Below are 16,311 nucleotides of genomic sequence, written 5' to 3'. Positions count from 1 at the left end.
AAGGGGAGCGAGCTGCTAACAGCATCGAAATTGGTGTTTCTCAAAGCTAGTCCTGGGCCACCTACTCAGTCAGTAGTCCGGAAGGCTTGTTAAAAATATGCGTGTCTGCAACACCCAGACGTCCTGGATCAGCCTCTCTGGGGTGTGGCCCAGGGAATCTGCATCTTTCAAAAGCTCTCCTAGGTGATTCCTCTGACTACGAGCCAGGAGATTTACTTCCTAGATTGTAATTATACATCCTTGATGTTCGTTTTCCTAATTGTCAAGCTACTGAGTACTCAGGAATCTTAAAGGCCACCTTTGAGCCTCACTCCAGCCACCCAGTGCTTTTAATAGTTCCTGAGTATGTGTTTACACAATCTGCATTTTATGAAGTCCATAAAGACATATTTACCCAACAAGTCACCAGCGCTCCAAAGGTCAGTTTTCCTCGACTTGTATGAATGGTTCTTAACTCAAAGTCAATTAACACCAAGATAGACGCCAATTAAGGCAAGGAAGTGAGCTGTTGGGGCCAACATTCCATCTCTAACTTCTGTCCCCTGTTGTAGCCGAGTTTTACAAGTCCCTTCACGCCAGTTACTTCACGTAACCTGTACGTGTGTGGCCAGTCACGGCAGATAGGTAAACGTGCCGTTTGTCGTGTCATCATGGGGGAGTGCTGTTTAAAAGCATATAATTTAAGTAACTATGAAATGATGCCATGTTAGCACTTTTGCAGCTGCCCGAATCGCCCTCCCCATCGCAGGGGCCATCACCGGCCTGCTCGGGGAGGCTGGCTGGGCCGCCCAGGCTCCTGCACTCTTGCTCTCAGCGGTTGAAGGAGTCTCACCTGGGCCTCTATAGAGAGTAACTCCTCAAAAGAATCGCAGAAGATGAGATCATGTGGGTCACGTGCTCAGCGTAGTGCCTGGTATGGGGAAAGCAATTGGTTTGGAAATGGGTATGTCCTGCAGCAGCTGCCGCCACTGGTGCAGCCCTTTAAGTTAGCAGCTGTGGTAGGTCAGGAGCCTCAGTTGGTAGGTTCCCCCCAGGGAAGGTGCAGGCCCTCCTCGGTGGACGGGACCCCGTCCAGACACCAGCTGGGCACCCCACGCTGACGACCACCATTCCTCGAAGGAAAGGCATGGAAGTGCAGCAGGCTCCTTCTGATTTCACCGGGGACTCTGCGTGACATCTTTCCACCTGCCTTAACTATAAAAGCCCCATCCTTAGGAGAAAAAAAGCTAGGTCCTCTTTTGATTTGATTTGGGAACCATTTTTAGTTAGGTTAAGCACTGAGATTGAGTGGGGAGGCACCTGGGTGGCTCGGTGGTTGAGCATCTGTCTGCCTTCTGCTCACCGGGGTCCTGGGATCGAGTCCCACATTGAGCCCCCCACAGGGAGCCTGCTTCTCTCCCTCTGCCTGTGTCTTTGCCTCTCTCATGAATAAATAAATAAAATCTTTACAAAACCCAAAACTGGGATGGGGAGTGCAAGCAATGATGTGAAAGAGCCTCTGCCTGAGAAGGGACCATCAGATGCCACCAGCACACTGAGGGCCCCAGTGTGGGCAGGGAGGAGGAACCGCCAACTGTAGGCTACTTGTAGATTTTCGGGCATCAGCATAGGAGTTAAAATTCCGCCTCCCCCCTGTATTTAAAATTAATAGTCTTCATCAGGAAACAACATTCCCATTACTAGAAGTGAGGCTATTTTTTTTTTTTAAGATTTTCTGGGTGTTTTTTTTTTTTTTTTTTAAAGATTTTTCTTTTTAATTAGAGAAAGAAATAGTGAGAGAGAGCAGAGAGCAGAGCAGGACAGGGAGGCGGAGAGAGAGAAGCAGGCTCCCTGCTTCTGACTCCCCTGGGGGTGGGGAGTTCCATCTGGGACCCTGGGATCATGACCCAGCTGAAGGCAGGTGCTTCACGGCTGAGCCACTCAGGTGCCCCTGGGCTGCTTTAAATATCAGTTGAAATGATGTATGTACATAAGTTGATGGGTCCCCGAAGAGGTGCTCTGTCATGTGGTCATCCCTGAATTTTGAGGTAGCCACTGTGTATTGTGGAGGGTGGGGCTGAAAAAGATAAGGGTGATGAAAGCCAATATTAGGGCAACGTTTGTGGGCCAAAAGAATATTTTTAAAAATCTGACCAGTTCCTGGGCCCCGGGCCTTGCATCCTGTACACAAGCATTGGAAGGGGGCTCTGGTTCTGGTCAGTTTGCTTGGAGCTCTGTGACTGGTTCAGAGAAGCGCCGTGGCCTCAGTCTCCCCCTCAGAGGTGGGGGGGGAGGTTTCAGATTCTGACTGCCCCTCATATTGCATTTTTTATCTTCCTAAACTTGGGCACCTTCATCTCTTAAATGGTATTAATGAAACGAGGCTTGTGAGGATTCCGTGAGACACAGCCCGTGACGGTGTCTGCTGTGGCGTCTGGCACATCCGAGGTGCCTACTACGGAGTGTGACTGGCATCTAGAAAGCAGTTTCATCTCGGTGAGGGGGCCTGAGGGCTGAACAAAAGGGAAGGATCATGCCGCTCGCTCGGGTAAGCAGCTCAGAAGGTGCCGGCAAGGAAGGAGAGGGGCCCCCACGACGGGTTTTGTGAGCAACTATCCAGCTATCCCTGGCGCTGAAAGCGGACTGCTCGATCCTGTCTCAGCCAAGCGAGTGGACGTGGGGGATCTAGGACTCCTCATCTATCTGGTTCATTGAATACGGACAGTCTCCTAGGCTGTGCCAAGGATTTGTGATGTGCAGGGTTCCAGAGGGGACTCCAGACAGAGACACAGGAAAGAGGAAGAAAGGGGGCACGGCCTGGGTTGGTGGCATTTGGGGAGTTACCCTCCATACACGGGTCAGGTCATCAACATTTTGATGACTTTTTTTTTTCCCCTTCTGTCCCTTTAGTCCTCTGGCTTCTTTGCCTGGCTTTCCATATTTTTTTATTGTTTGTTCCGGAAAGGAAAAGGACTACTGGAGCATCGCATACTCTTGGATTAGTAGTATTTTAAGACGCCCCCAAGAGCCAAAGGGAGAAATACCCTCGAAATGGAGTTCTGGGGTGACCCATGCCCCCGAGGTGAAGCATGAGCGGGGATAACAGTGTCTTCAGACACTGTGCAAAGGCAGGTGGGTCCGCCAGCCAGAGAGAATAAATACAAGCTGATCTTTTGATTTAAGCAAGCCAGACACCAAAATCTAGATTTGCAAAAAAAAAAAAAAAAAAAAAAGCACATGAATGCGGGTGTGTGACAGTCCCTGTACACCAAGATTCAGCATAAAATCGCTTTAAATAGGCAGCACCCCCGCCCCCAACCTTGAGTTGAGAGGGACTTTGCTATGTATCCACCTCTTTGATTTACCAGCAGTTCCTTGGCATCTGTGGCCACGTAGCAGTGGATTTGAGCCCCCTCCCACGACATCTTTACTTGAGGATCATTTAAATGGCCCTAAGATGATCATTTGATGGATTTTCCTTGAATTCAGGCGTAGGTATTAATCATACCCCTCCACACACACGCACACAGATGTGCAGCCATCTCAAGTTTCTGCTACGAACTTGTGATTTGTGAGTTTTCTCATTGTTAGCTCACAGTGGCTGTGAGGTCAGAGACTTTCCATCATGGGACTTTGAGCTGTGAATAAAGGAGCTGAGTATCTCATTTGGGAAAGAGGCTAAACTTTCTACTGCCCCAAGTAGTGTCCAGTGACTTGGACCAGAAGCCTGCGTGAGCTGCCCAGGGCTTGGTTGGAGAGCCCTGCCTCTCACTTGTGGGCCTGAGCGCTCAGGAAGGTGGATCTTATCTCTAAGGAAGTGGTGGCTCCCTTTATCAGGCCATTCTGGCGGAACAGGTTTGCTCCCAACAAAGGGGAGTTTGATGTTAACTATTTCTGGCCTGTCTCTTACCTGCAGCAAGGAGGGCTGATTCGCCTAGCCCAAAAAAAAAAAAAAAAAAAGTGAAATAACAGAGTCTGAAGTGTGTGTTGCTACCTGCCCTAACCTTCCATCCCCCCTCTGCAAGTCCTCTCCAGAGATTTAAAAAGTCAGGACCTTTCCAGGTGCGGTTCAGAGCGTAACGATGAGCTTCATTTCCACAACCCCGGAGGCCCGTCACGGCCTCTCTGAAAGCTCCTTGCGTCTTGGAGACAGCCGGGTGCACAGACAGGAGGAGACAGAACACTGGGTCCCTCCGAGCAAAACGAGGCTCTTTGATGGAAGGAGGAAGGGAGCACGTGGCTCGTGTTGCTGTTTTTATCATTTCAGTGTATTATTCTTGACCACCACGAAGAGTGAACTATAAGGAGGGTGTTGGAGGATGAGAGAGTGTGTGGGTGTAGGTTTGGGTGGAGAGGACTAGGAAATCCTGTTTTCTCACATTTTCTCTAGGGGTACAAGTTCGGTTTTTCCTGCCTCTGGGATGGTGTTTGTGGCTCTGGCATCCTGCCCCGAGCCGAGGTGCTTGCTCCTGTGACTCACGGTGCAGCATTAGCAGCTCCAAGGAGTATCCCTCAACAACCTCTGCAGGAAGCAGCATGTTGCTACAGAGGAGGATCCTGAGGCTTGGGGGTTAAACCCAGTGGTGAGAGAGTGTGGTTGGGCCTGCTTGTTTTCCCTTCCCACGGGGATCATCCCCTTGAGTCCCTGGGAGAAAGGGTTGTGGGTGTGCTGTCCATGGCAGGGGGTCAGCTGGGGGGATTCGGTTGGATATTCGGGAAGAGTTCCCGAAGGGAAAGGGCAGCAGTCACTCAGCAAAGAGGTCCTGGGTCTCCTCAGACAGGAATGCTCTAGGGGGGAGGAGGAGGAGGAGGAGGAGGAGGAGGAGGAGGAGGAGGAGGGTGGATGAGCCTGAGGACTTGTGGCGGAGCTCAGATGTAGCTGCTTAAATTAGTTCAAAGTGAGAAATGTAATTACTATACTTGCTCCAACCAAATGTCTGAACATTGTTATAAAATGAGGTGTAATCACAGAAAAGAAGATTGCAGTGCGGCATTACTCCCACAAAATAGTCTTTTGTGTTCTCAGGAGCCCCGTGGTGCTGATTAATCTTTTGGGGGGGGGTGCTGAAGTCCCATTGAGTTCAGGTGTGTGTATTGGACATACTTGGGAGGGAGGGGAGCATTTTCGCCCTGCTGGTTTGGACATCACTCACAGTTGGAATGTGTGACGGGTTTGTGATGAAGAAAAAAAAGAATCACCATTAAACATTTTAGTGGTTGAGGATCCCCGGGTGGCTCAGTGGTTTAGCGCCGCCTTGGCCCAGGGTGTGATCCTGGAGTCCTGGGATCGAGTCCCACATCAGGCTCCCTGCATGGAGCCGCCTTCTCCCTCTGCCTGTGTCTATTCCTCTCTTCTCTGTGTCTCTCATGAATAAGTAAATAAAATCTTTAAAAAAAAATTTTAGTGGAATATTTGAGGCCAGATCTAAGCAAGAGGAAGAACCAAGGCAGATGTGTGGCAAGGAACCCTCATTTACTGATACTTGAATGATAAAGGGAAAGATGCAGTAGGTATTGGGGTGGTTCCCTAGATCCCTGTTTTGTCCACGGAGCTGAAAGTGCTGTAAGCAGGCGAACAGAGCCCTGATTTGGCTCTTGGTTAGCCACGTGACCTAGAGAAGCTGCTGACTCCAGGCCTTTAAGTTTCTTTTCCGGAAAATGGGCTGATATAGGCACAGTTACAAGTGACACCTGGCACTGAAGAAAGCACGAAGGCTAAAGATTAGCAGGCTGCCGTTATCGTAATCTAATCATGTTTATGACCTCGTGTTTAAGTCACACGTGTAACCAAAGAAAGTGGAGAACGCATGGAAAAGGGCCAGGATCTGTTAGGGAGCACGTGCCTGGACCTACACGAGGTGGGTCCAACAGAGGTTTCTCCGGCCAGTTGCTGGGTAAGGAGGGATGCGTTGGGCAGGAGGAAAGGCTGATGTCCAAGCTGGGGAAGGAGGTGGTGTGTGGGATGACTGGGCTGTGTGCATTTATAAGGAGTGGACATGCGGTTTTGTAGATCTGAAAACCTATACTCTTTGTCTGATAAGTGGCTTCTCTGTGGTCTTGGGTCCCAAACTTGGGTCTGTTGACCCTCCAGCTCTCAGAGACCCCGGGGTCCACTCTGTGCACAGTAGGGTCTAGTTCCGAGGGGTCAGGGCAGTTTGCCTGGTTTGTTCATTGTGCGCAGTGGCTGGCATGCTAGGAGCCCGGCAGGATCTGCTGAGGGAGCGAATGGGGGGATATAGTATGAATGAGTGTCTACATGAAATCATGTGTGCTCCTTGAGGAAACTCCCTGAGAAAATCGGCATTACTGAGACCTTTTAGCCATCCAATAAGGAGAGGAGAAAGACTTTTAAAACATTCGGTTTGGTCACGAACACGTTGTATAAACTTGTTTTTATACCTACTTACCATGCAGTTTATTAATATACTTAATATATGTGATTCATTTTGCGAGTATATTTGATTACAGACTTTTAACTTCATTTGACGGTTGCCTGCCTACACACAATCCTTAAAACAATGAAGGGGAACACCAGTAACGTGAACGTCCCTTTTTCAGAAACTTGATTATGCTGCTGCTGCTGAGGCTGTGTTGAGATACTCTGTTCACCTGGTGATCACGGTGCTGAACCAGCGCCAGGACGCCCAGGCCTCCTAGCCCGGGCTTTGCTGTGCGTGTGCATCACCCATGGGTTTGGCTAAGCTTTAGGCTCCCAGGCAGCAGGTCTGGGGTGGAGGGGCTCAGACCCTGCATTTCTAGTAACTTTCCTGATACTGCTCCTGCTGCTTTCTTGGGACCATACTTGGAGTGGCGAGATTTGAATTTTCTTTAGTATTTTGAGGTTTTTCTTTGTGTTCTAAAGATGTCTACATACGTCATTCTACATGTTGACTCTTCTATACCTAGTCTCTTCTGGAAATCGCTGTTCCCTGTGGAGGGCTGCTTGGTTTGTGCATGGTTAATACGGCACTGCCTAGCATCGCTGCTCCTAGAAGCTTGGACATTGCGAGATTCCCTGTAGACCTTTAGTGAAGTCTGGTGCTTTACATTTGGCTTTTGGGAATGTGTTTGGGCTTTTGGATGTAAATCAAATGTCACTTTTTGCAGTGTTGGCAAAAGGTACGGGCTGTGCCAGTAAAATCCTCGGGCAGAAGCATAAAATGCCCTAAACAAGGTAGATTCATTTCTCTTTCTCAATTTGACCCTATGGGCTTATCGTTGTCTGACCTTTTTCGGTTAGTACAGAATCACACTTTTCTGGGAGTCTCGAAAATAAAAACCTTAATTGCAATTCTTTGCCGTGTCTGTGCCATGCCTGTTGATTTTAATAATTTTGAGTTTTTAGAGAATTTCTTCAGATGCAGCTACTTTGTGGGAGTCCCATTTCTCTAAATCGGGCAACAATATAGGTGTGAGCTTAACTTGCAGTTTATCTTAACGAGGCTGTGATTGCATAGTGAGCTATGATAGGAATTACTGTTCATTCACTAATTAAGGCTTTACCCACTTCAGTGCTGGGACACCCCGGGGGTCAAACCTGCGCCCTTCTCCTTTTTCCCCTCTGCAGGCTTGCCTGAATGGTTTATCTAGTCCAATGGCCTTGCATACTATCTGGGTGCAGATGATGCACAGGTTGATCCCTCCAGGCTGGCCCTTCCAGAATTCCAGATTTGTCTGAGTATTGCCACATGAAGGTCTAGCATGCATCTAAACTCAAATGTCCGAAACAACTTCTGATCCCCAGAGAGTGGGCAGCCCACTCACCCAACCTTCCCTGTCTTGACAAATGACACCGGCATTCCCTCAGTGGTCCGGATCCCAAATGTCATGGTTATCTTTGATCCCCTCTCCTGTACTGCCTGTTTGCATCAAATCCATCCAACAGACTGGTTGTTCCTTCATGACAAAATAAAGTTGCTCCCTGTACCTCTTTGCAGCTGTCTCTTGGTCAGGCTTCACGATCCTCCCCCTGAAGCACTGCTGGAGCCCTCTGGCACTCTGCCTCCCTCTTGCCCCTGTATAATACATTTTCTGCAGGGTAGTCAAGTGATGTTTACAGAAACCATATTGTTTCATGTCTCTTGTTCCCTGGGAACTTCTGACCTGCTTTACTTAATCCCTGGATTCTTGTGTGGGCCTGGATCGATCATTGTCCTCCCCGGCACCATTCTTGTGGAAGCCAGGCCAGCTCTTTTCTTGTCTCAGGGTCTTGGTGTTGGCCATTCCTTCTGACTAAATGCTGTTCCTCCTGCTCTTCCCATCACTGGCTCCTTCATAATTGTATCTGAGTTTAAATACCACTCCCCTGGGATGCCTTTCCTGACCCTGGTCACCCTGTAACATCACCCAGTTTTAAATCTGTGTGGGATTTAATCACTGTCTGTTGAGTTATATGTTCATGGTCTATCTCTCCATCCATCTTTGTCTTTGCTCTAGTGCATGGTAATACTTACTAGAAAGTACCTGAATATAGTAGAATCCTAAGTATTTGTTGCCTAAATGAATGACTTTGTCTTAAATGCAAAGAACTTTAGAGTTCTACCAGCATTGGTGTTTACTACTGTTGGGGCAACAAGCAAAAAAATAAGGTAAACATAATTTCTAAAGGTTTTTTTGCTTTGTTTTGTTGTAGTATAAAGAAATTTCCAGAGTATCAGAAAGTGAGGTCCTGCAGCTACAGGTCTGCATAAAGCACCCGACCCTCCTTGTGATGTCAGAGTTCTTAGGAAATGAGCGTGCCTTTAGAATTACCTTAAAAAAAAAAAAACGAACAGATGTTCTTATGTTTTAATCCTCAGAGTTGCAGTTAATAATCTGTGGGTGGTCTAAATGTTCGCATATATTGACCCACCGCTTTTCGCAAATACTTCTTGAGCTCTTGCTACTTGTAAGTCTTTATATTTGATGCCAGAAGGGGGAAAAATGGTAGGAGACATGGTGACCGACCTTGTAATTCTACTTGTAAACATTTAGTTGTTGACTTCTGGTTGAACATAGTTAATTGAACAAGTGTATATATCTCTACTTCCTCCCAAAGCTCTAATAAAATGACATAAGGAATAAAAAAACAGTATAAACCCAGAAACCTCCCAGAGAGATATCAGCCAAATTTTGCAAGATGGAATGCCACTGCGTGAATGCTGATTTAGCAGAGTGGAGAAAGCTGAAACCCAACTGCGTGCCTGGGTGGGTGGTGCAAGGTTGGGGGTGGGATAGATGGAAGTTTTTGCTACAGAATCCGAAAAGCAGGGATTCCAGATGCAGTCTGAACCAAAAAACAGGGAGAAGAAGAATGTTGCATCAGACAGAGTAAGGGAGAAAGAAAAAGGGAACACCGTGAAATCAAGGGACGAGGGTCTAACACAGGGCAGAAATGGAGAGTCCCTGGCAATGCAGCTACACATTCAGGCCCTTAGAGCCGTTCATCTAGATGGTGGGGATGCAGGAAGGTGGTCCCAGAAGGGATGGCACTAAGGGTAGGAATGCTTTTGATTCTATCACAAGAATATTTTCCAGCTCTGGCCCAGTTTGCAGATGAAACAGTCCTTGATACATAGAAAACTAAACACAAGGTGGCCATTTTTCATGTAGGAATAAAAAGTTACAGGACACCTGGGTGGCTCAGTGGTTGAGTGTCTGCCTTTGGCTCAGGTCGTGATCCCCGGCTCCTGGGATCTCATCCTGCGTTGGGCTCCCCACAGGGAGTCTGCTTCTCTCTGTGTGTGTTTCTCATGGATAAATAAATAAATTCTTTTTAAAAAAAACTTGCAAAAATTTTAACTATCGAATTATACAAGTTCAGCTCTAAATATCTAATTATACCAGTGTATCACCAAATCTTGATTTAATGAAAATGTCCTATAACTATTCAAGAAGGCATGAAGAGGAGAATCGTGGAGGAACTCGGGCGATGGAAGAGTGCCAAACGTGAGAAAGCCAGTAGATAAGTGCTCACATTGATGTCACAAGGGTTGTGCTTTATTGGAAAGATATTCACACTTGTATCCTCTACCACTTTGGGCGTAGGCCTGTCAGGGGCTATTCCTTTGGAGGAAGTGACATGACTAAAGAAGTCTCACTAAGACTCCTGTCTTCAAGAAGTTGGCAGTCTAGGGGCACCTGGGTGGCTTAGTCAGTTGAGCATCTGCCTTTGACTCAGGTCTTGATCCCGGGGTCCTGGGATTGAGTCCTGCATTGGGCTCCCTGCTGGGCGGGGAGTCTGCTTCTCCCTCTCCCTCTGCCTGCCACTCCTCCCTCTGCTTGTGCTCACTTGCTCTCTCTCTCTTAATATGTGTCAAATAAATAAATAAAATCTTGCAAAAAAAAAAAAAAAAGAAATTGACAATCTAGTTAGAAAGGTCAGAGTCGGGGCTCCTGGGTAGCTAAATCGTTGAGAGTCCAACTCTTGGTTTCAGCTCAGGTGGTGATCTTGGGTTGTGAGGTCAGGCTCTGTGCCCAGTACGGAGTCGGCTTGAGACTCTCTCTGCTCTTGCCCCACTCCCCCACCCCACCCCCTACTCTCGTGCATAGGCTCTCTATCAAATAATAAATCTTTTTTTTTTTTTTTTTTTTAAAGGCCAGAGTCTGAATTAAATATAATTACAGGTTACCTTGTATTGGGAGCAAAGGGCCCAAAAAGGTGACAAAAAACCTTGGAATTTGATGGCGCAAAAGGGGAGGTTATCTTGGTTTATGCAGTTCAAAGAAACCTCACAGAAGAGAAAGGAATTGTATTTGCCTCGATGGGTCGGTAGGGTTTGGGTAAAAAGGAAAAGAGGCAGATCCAAGCCTACTGTGGTTGCCAATGAGAAAAGTTAACCTTGCCATTTGTTCAGTATGGTGGTTGTGAGGGCTGTGTGTATTATTTGGCGTTGTAATTGGCTAATTTCTGGCAGGACCTGGATCATGTTCAGGATTCTCATCAGTGTTGGGGGTCCAGCCAGGTCACATAAGACCATATAAGCCCAGTGAATGGGGGTGCCGGGATGCAATGTGCATCTATTTCTCTATCAGAATTTTCCTACGTCTCTTTCATTCAAAACAAAGAGAAAAGTCAAATCCTTTTCCTTTATTCTCTTCTGATGGCCATGACTGAATTTTTCTTGCATGAACGGTTCTTGTGTTCTTATTTAAAAGAAGAATTTGGCATATGGCAGACCTCTTCAAGCTATCTTTAGTTGGTTGTGGGGTGTAAGTGATTAAGAATGCAGCTGTACTTGCTACCAACACATGCTTTTAAGGAGCGAACTGCTAAAGCAGACAGGCCTGGTTAGAAGTTTAGAATAGCCTCTTGGGATCAAAGATCTAATTTTTCAAGTGCATGATAGTCAAGAGTCCCTCCCCTCAGGGCTGAAGCCTTGAGGGCTGTTTGGGCCCAGACGCAGCGTGACTTATTTGTTTAAAATGGCGGCCACTCTTGGCTCTGGAGAGGCAGCCATGCTTCACTTGGAGTAGACAGGAGGAGGCTGACTTCACTTTACTTTGTATAGTTTGGCTTCAGTGCTCCTTAGGAATAAAACATTCTTTACTTCTCTAGCGTGTCCCAGGACAGATCCATCTCTGTCCCGTTGCTCAGTTACACTGTGGTACTGGGTCCTTAGTCTTCAAAGCTTGGAACTCCCTCTTGCCTTTCCTCCAAAAATTTGTTCTTTCGGTGAGCAAATATTTACCAACTTTCTGCCATATGGAGGACTTTGTGGAGAGCACAAAGATGAATCAGAGGTAGGGCCTGTCCATAAATGTTGTCAGTCACCTAGAGGACGACTTGCAGTAGGGCAGCCACACGGGAGCTTTTCCCACGAAGTGCCCAAGAATAGCGCCATGTGCTGTAGGTGTTTGGAAGGGGAAGGAGATTCGTTACATGGGTGGGTTGCAAGTAAACCCTCATGGAGAGAGTGACATTTGAGTTGAGCCTTAAGGCCAGGCTCAGCTCTGCAGAGAGGAGGTGTTTCCGGCAGAGGTGTGTAGCATGTGCGCTGCAAAGCAAGAGGATGATGGCGAATTAGGAGAAAGGATCATCGCTGCTTATTCAGTTCTCGCTGTAGCCCAGGAGGCACTTGGCTGAGCTGTCACCTTGGTTTTCCCATTTAAATGTCATAGCAACTTTTTTCCTACTACAGAATTGAAGTCCTGGAGCATTCAAAATAACTTGCCCAAGGAAACTCCTAAGTAGGTAATGAGTGGGGATTTGAACCCAAGACAGTCTAATTCCAGATCTCAGAGTTCTAGCTTCTAGGATAGAACAGGCATTAGCTTAAGCAAAGGATCATTTGAGGGCAGCCCTGGTGGTTTAGTGGTTTAGCTCCGCCATCAGCCTGGGGTGTGATCCTGGAGACCCGGGATCAAGTCCCACATCCGGCTCCCTGCATGGAGCCTGCTTCTCCCTCTGCCTGTGTCTCTGCCTCTCTCTCTGTGTCTCTCATGAATAAATAAATAAAATCTTAAAAAAAAAAAAAAAAAGAATTTCCTAAAAAAAAGATCATTTGAGGGGAAGAGGAGTAGTTTGAAAGGTAAAGTTGACAAAAAGTGCTTTGGGGGCAGATGGAAGAAAGAACCTTGATTGCTGAGCTAATTACTCTGTAAGCAGCAGGGAGCCATTGAAGGCTTATAATGGAGTGTGACGTGGCCGCAGCAGGGGTCCCAGCTCTCAGGCAGAAAGATCTGAGTTCATCACTCCACACCACACCCTAAGCCGGGTGCCTGATACCTCTACTGCCACTTCATGGTCCTGACAGCCCTATAAGAGAGGTGCTGTGGGCTCCCCCTCTACCCACGAGGAAACAGTAAAAGTTGAGAGGGGTTAAGTGACTTGTTGGAAGTGGAATAGAGTATAGTGTGTGAGATAGACTTGAGGTTGGGGGCAGCGAGAGCAGTCAGGCCACCACAGGAGCCATGAGATGAGGGACAGAGGTGATACCGGGAGGGGAGGGAGCAGTGGGGGCGACAGGATGGGCGCACAGGTTTCTGACTTCCGTCTTGTGGGGTACAGGTGCTAGAGAGCCCCAAGGCAGCGCGAGCCGAAGGGGGCCCGTGGCCATCCTTTCCAGCCCCGTAACCGCCGAGCAGGGTCAGTTGCTACAGGTGCCCACACGTGGGGCAAGGCCTCTGAGCGCTGGACTCAGCAATGCTCGAGGTCCACGGGGATTCAAGGTGGTAAGAGAAGAGTGTGGAGGATGGGAGCTGGGGCTGCGGCCTTGGCGGCGCTGAACACTTGGATCTGAGGCCGGAGAAGACCGAGGGATGGAATGAGGCAAGTCCAGGACGGGCACACGGGTGGATAGCCAAGGGTGATGGCTCAGGAGGGGCCAGTAATGGAGAGAAGCTGCTGAATGTGGCAAAGTCCTGGTCATAGGCAGCTCTGTATTTTACACTTGCTGCTAGAATCAACCTGGAGCCGAGGCAGTTTCTTCATTTTCCTTGTTCAGAAAAGGAATAAAAATCCTATGATTGGTATAAACTTGCCTAAGAAAAAGACATGGAAGTAGCATAATGTGAAAATGGAGTGCTTCAAAGTTGGCGCTCCCCCCCCCCCCCCCTTCATATCCAGGGAAGAAACTCTGCTGCGTAGTACTTGAATGTTGAGTCCTTTGGATTCCCCCTTCTTTGAGTCTGTGATCGGAATGGGCTTGGTGTGCGGAAAATTGAGATAATGAGTTGGACACGGCTTCTAGCAATCCTAATATCATAGAAATGCACAGGGGTGTGGGACAGAGGTGGAACATGTTGGAAGGAGGCCTGTCCCCTTGAGTGTTTAGTACATGCCAGGAGAGGGGAGAGAAATGTGCTGCTCTCTTCAGGTGGGTCAGGTGAACGTTTGATCGTGTGTCTATGAAACAGTGGTAAGCAACAGTCTTCAGATCGTGTGTGCGCCTCAGATTTGGCTCAGCAGCAGTTCTTGGTGTGGGAGCTTATTAAGGCTTCTTGGCCATAGAGGATCTGTTGAGCGCTTGCTCGTGTCCACTCACAACGGTCTGCAGGTTTCCATCAGACCGGAGGCCTGTGTGGGGTACCCACAACCACCCCCCGGGTGTGCTCACCCTGTGGAGGGAGCACTCTTTGCCAGAGACCTATGCATTTTAAAAGCAGGGATTTGTCTGTGGAGTCATCTTTCCAAACCTAATGATGTATAATTGCTTAGTTGTTGAACTGTGGTCAATCTGTTTCTAGGAGGAAATGAGAATTTAAATCATTTGCTGGACTTCAAAATTTTTTACATATGACGAGGCCTCTCATCCACGGGTACTTATGGCATAGGGAAAGCTTTGTTCCCAAGCAGCAGTCACTATTGGGTGACATTCTGCAGTTTTCTTCCCTGGGTATTTTTCACACATAACAAGTATTTCTTTTTTTTTTTTTTTTTCTTTAAGATTTTATTTATTTATGAGAGATACAGAGACATAGAAGCAGGATCCATGCAGGGAGCCCGATGTGGGACTCTATCCCAGGACCCCGGGATCACGCCCTGAGCTGAAGGCAGATGCTCAACCACTGAGCCACTGAGGCGTCCCCATAACGAGTAGTTCTACAACAGTTGTTTCCTTGTGTGGCTTTAAACCCATTTTAGAGATGAAGAAGCCCGGGTTCAGAAGGTAAGTAGCTTGCTCAGGACTCCCCAGCTGGGTAAGTGCCAGAGCTGGGATTGGAACCCGGCTTTCTCTGACTGCACCACGGCTTTCTGCTTTCATTCTCACGAGTAGTCGGACAGTTGGCAATGATAATTACTGAATGAATAGATGAATGATGAATGAATTCTCCAAAAAAGAATAGCCTATCTGCCCCGTAGTAGGAGAGGATATTTGAGAGAGTTGTTTGGAGAAGTGGGCCGCAGCCCAGGAAACACCAGAAAGCATCCTTGTATCTGGTACATCCCTTTCCTATGTGTAGGTTTGCAAAGGGAAAGGGGAAAAAACTAGGACGATTCAACAACAAATAGGGGTGGGTAAAATTGCACTCTTCTGGCTCCGGATTTGGGAAATCAGGTAGGAGTTGGAGCGGGCGGGGCAGGCTGGGGAGAGGTGCCACGTTTCCTGCCTGTTCCCACAACAGAACAGCATCTCTGTGCGTTTGTCGGAAAGGCGGTGGAAGGCTTTGCCCAGCACTATTTTGGATAACGCGCTGCCTCGTTTTTATCTCTGTTGCAATAACTTCATGGAAGAAAAATGGCTAGTTCCCTGATCTTTTTGCCTTTTGAGAAGGAGTCGGGGAGATCTGCTTTGAACTCTTGACCGGCTCCTCACTGTTCCTTATTTCCTGTTGTTTAGTGACAGAAGTAGAATCTCTTGGCCATTGAGCTCTGGGGCCCGGAAGTGCCCGAAGGACCCCAAGGCTCCTTCGGACTCTGCTTCCATCCTTCATCCTTTCTGCTCAGCTCCTGCAATCCACCACAACACCACTTAGGAAGACTAGAATAGGGCCTGGGGTAGGAAGAGGATTGAGTGTCCCTGGCCTGTTCTGATTAATCCTATTCATTGTCAAGCAGAGCTTTTTAATGAGCTGATTCATTACTGAGAGTAGGTCTCATGCAAATCCCCGGTTTATATCGTGTGGATTTAATCTCTTAACCATTTCCTCATTTCAACACAAGTCTATTGTACCCTGGGTTTTATGATTTCCTTCGAATGTAGAGCCTCACCTCGCATTTTACTTCAAGACCGCCAGGTAAATAGAAAAGAAAAAGCTTAAAAAAATAAACCAAACACATGAGTGGATATTTAACTACTCTCTAAAGGAAGGATTGCCCACACATAAAAGTATTGGAAGGAATTACAGAAGAATCACTGACAAGTTTCCAGGCTTTTGTTTGCATGACAGCATAGACAGATTTAACAGACGCATAAGCATGCGCGTGCGCACACACGTCTGCCTCAATTGTGATTTATGGAGTTAATACGAAGCTGTGAAAAGTTTAGGAAATTGCCAAAAAAGACACTAAGACAACCACTAGAGAAACAGACTACTTTAATATTTTAAAAATGCCAAGCGAACTGGTTAAAGGAGAAGGAGACTTGGCTAAACAAAAAGTTAACCCCACAAATTATTAAAGTAATACAATGGAACAATAGCATTTTTCAATTGTTAATAATGATCGAATAGAAAATTTTTTTGATGGTGCTATGCCTGGTGAGGGGACATTTTTCATATACTGCTCTTGCAAGTAGAATTTAGTGTACTTTTTCTGGAAAGCAATTTGGTTATTTATACATATATATATTTTTTTTTAAGATTTTTTTTTAATTTTTATTTATTTATGATAGTCACAGAGAGAGAGAGAGGCAGAGACATAGGCAGAGGGAGAAGCAGGCTCCATGCACCGGGAGCCCGACGTGGGATTCG

At 47.3% G+C, this 16,311-nt stretch overlaps 1 protein-coding gene across 3 annotated transcripts in view; it reads left to right on the top strand.

The window, feature by feature from the left end:
* Window positions 1–16,311, top strand: part of SPRED2 (sprouty related EVH1 domain containing 2) — a 115,258-nt gene that overhangs the window by 20,222 nt on the left and 78,725 nt on the right. Inside the window, exon 1 of one of the 3 annotated variants that reach the window (XM_077915656.1) lies at window positions 14,530–14,567. The exons of the other annotated variants lie outside the window; for them this stretch is intronic. Coding sequence (XP_077771782.1) covers window positions 14,545–14,567 — 23 coding nt within the window. The 5' untranslated portion in view covers window positions 14,530–14,544. Of the gene's footprint in view, window positions 1–14,529; window positions 14,568–16,311 lie in introns of those variants that run through there. 3 annotated transcript variants of the gene reach the window in all.

Source organism: Canis aureus, chromosome 11, assembly GCF_053574225.1.
Source record: "Canis aureus isolate CA01 chromosome 11, VMU_Caureus_v.1.0, whole genome shotgun sequence".
In the NCBI taxonomy this organism is placed as follows: Eukaryota; Metazoa; Chordata; class Mammalia; order Carnivora; family Canidae; genus Canis; species Canis aureus.
This window is presented reverse-complemented; position numbering and strand designations above follow the sequence as displayed.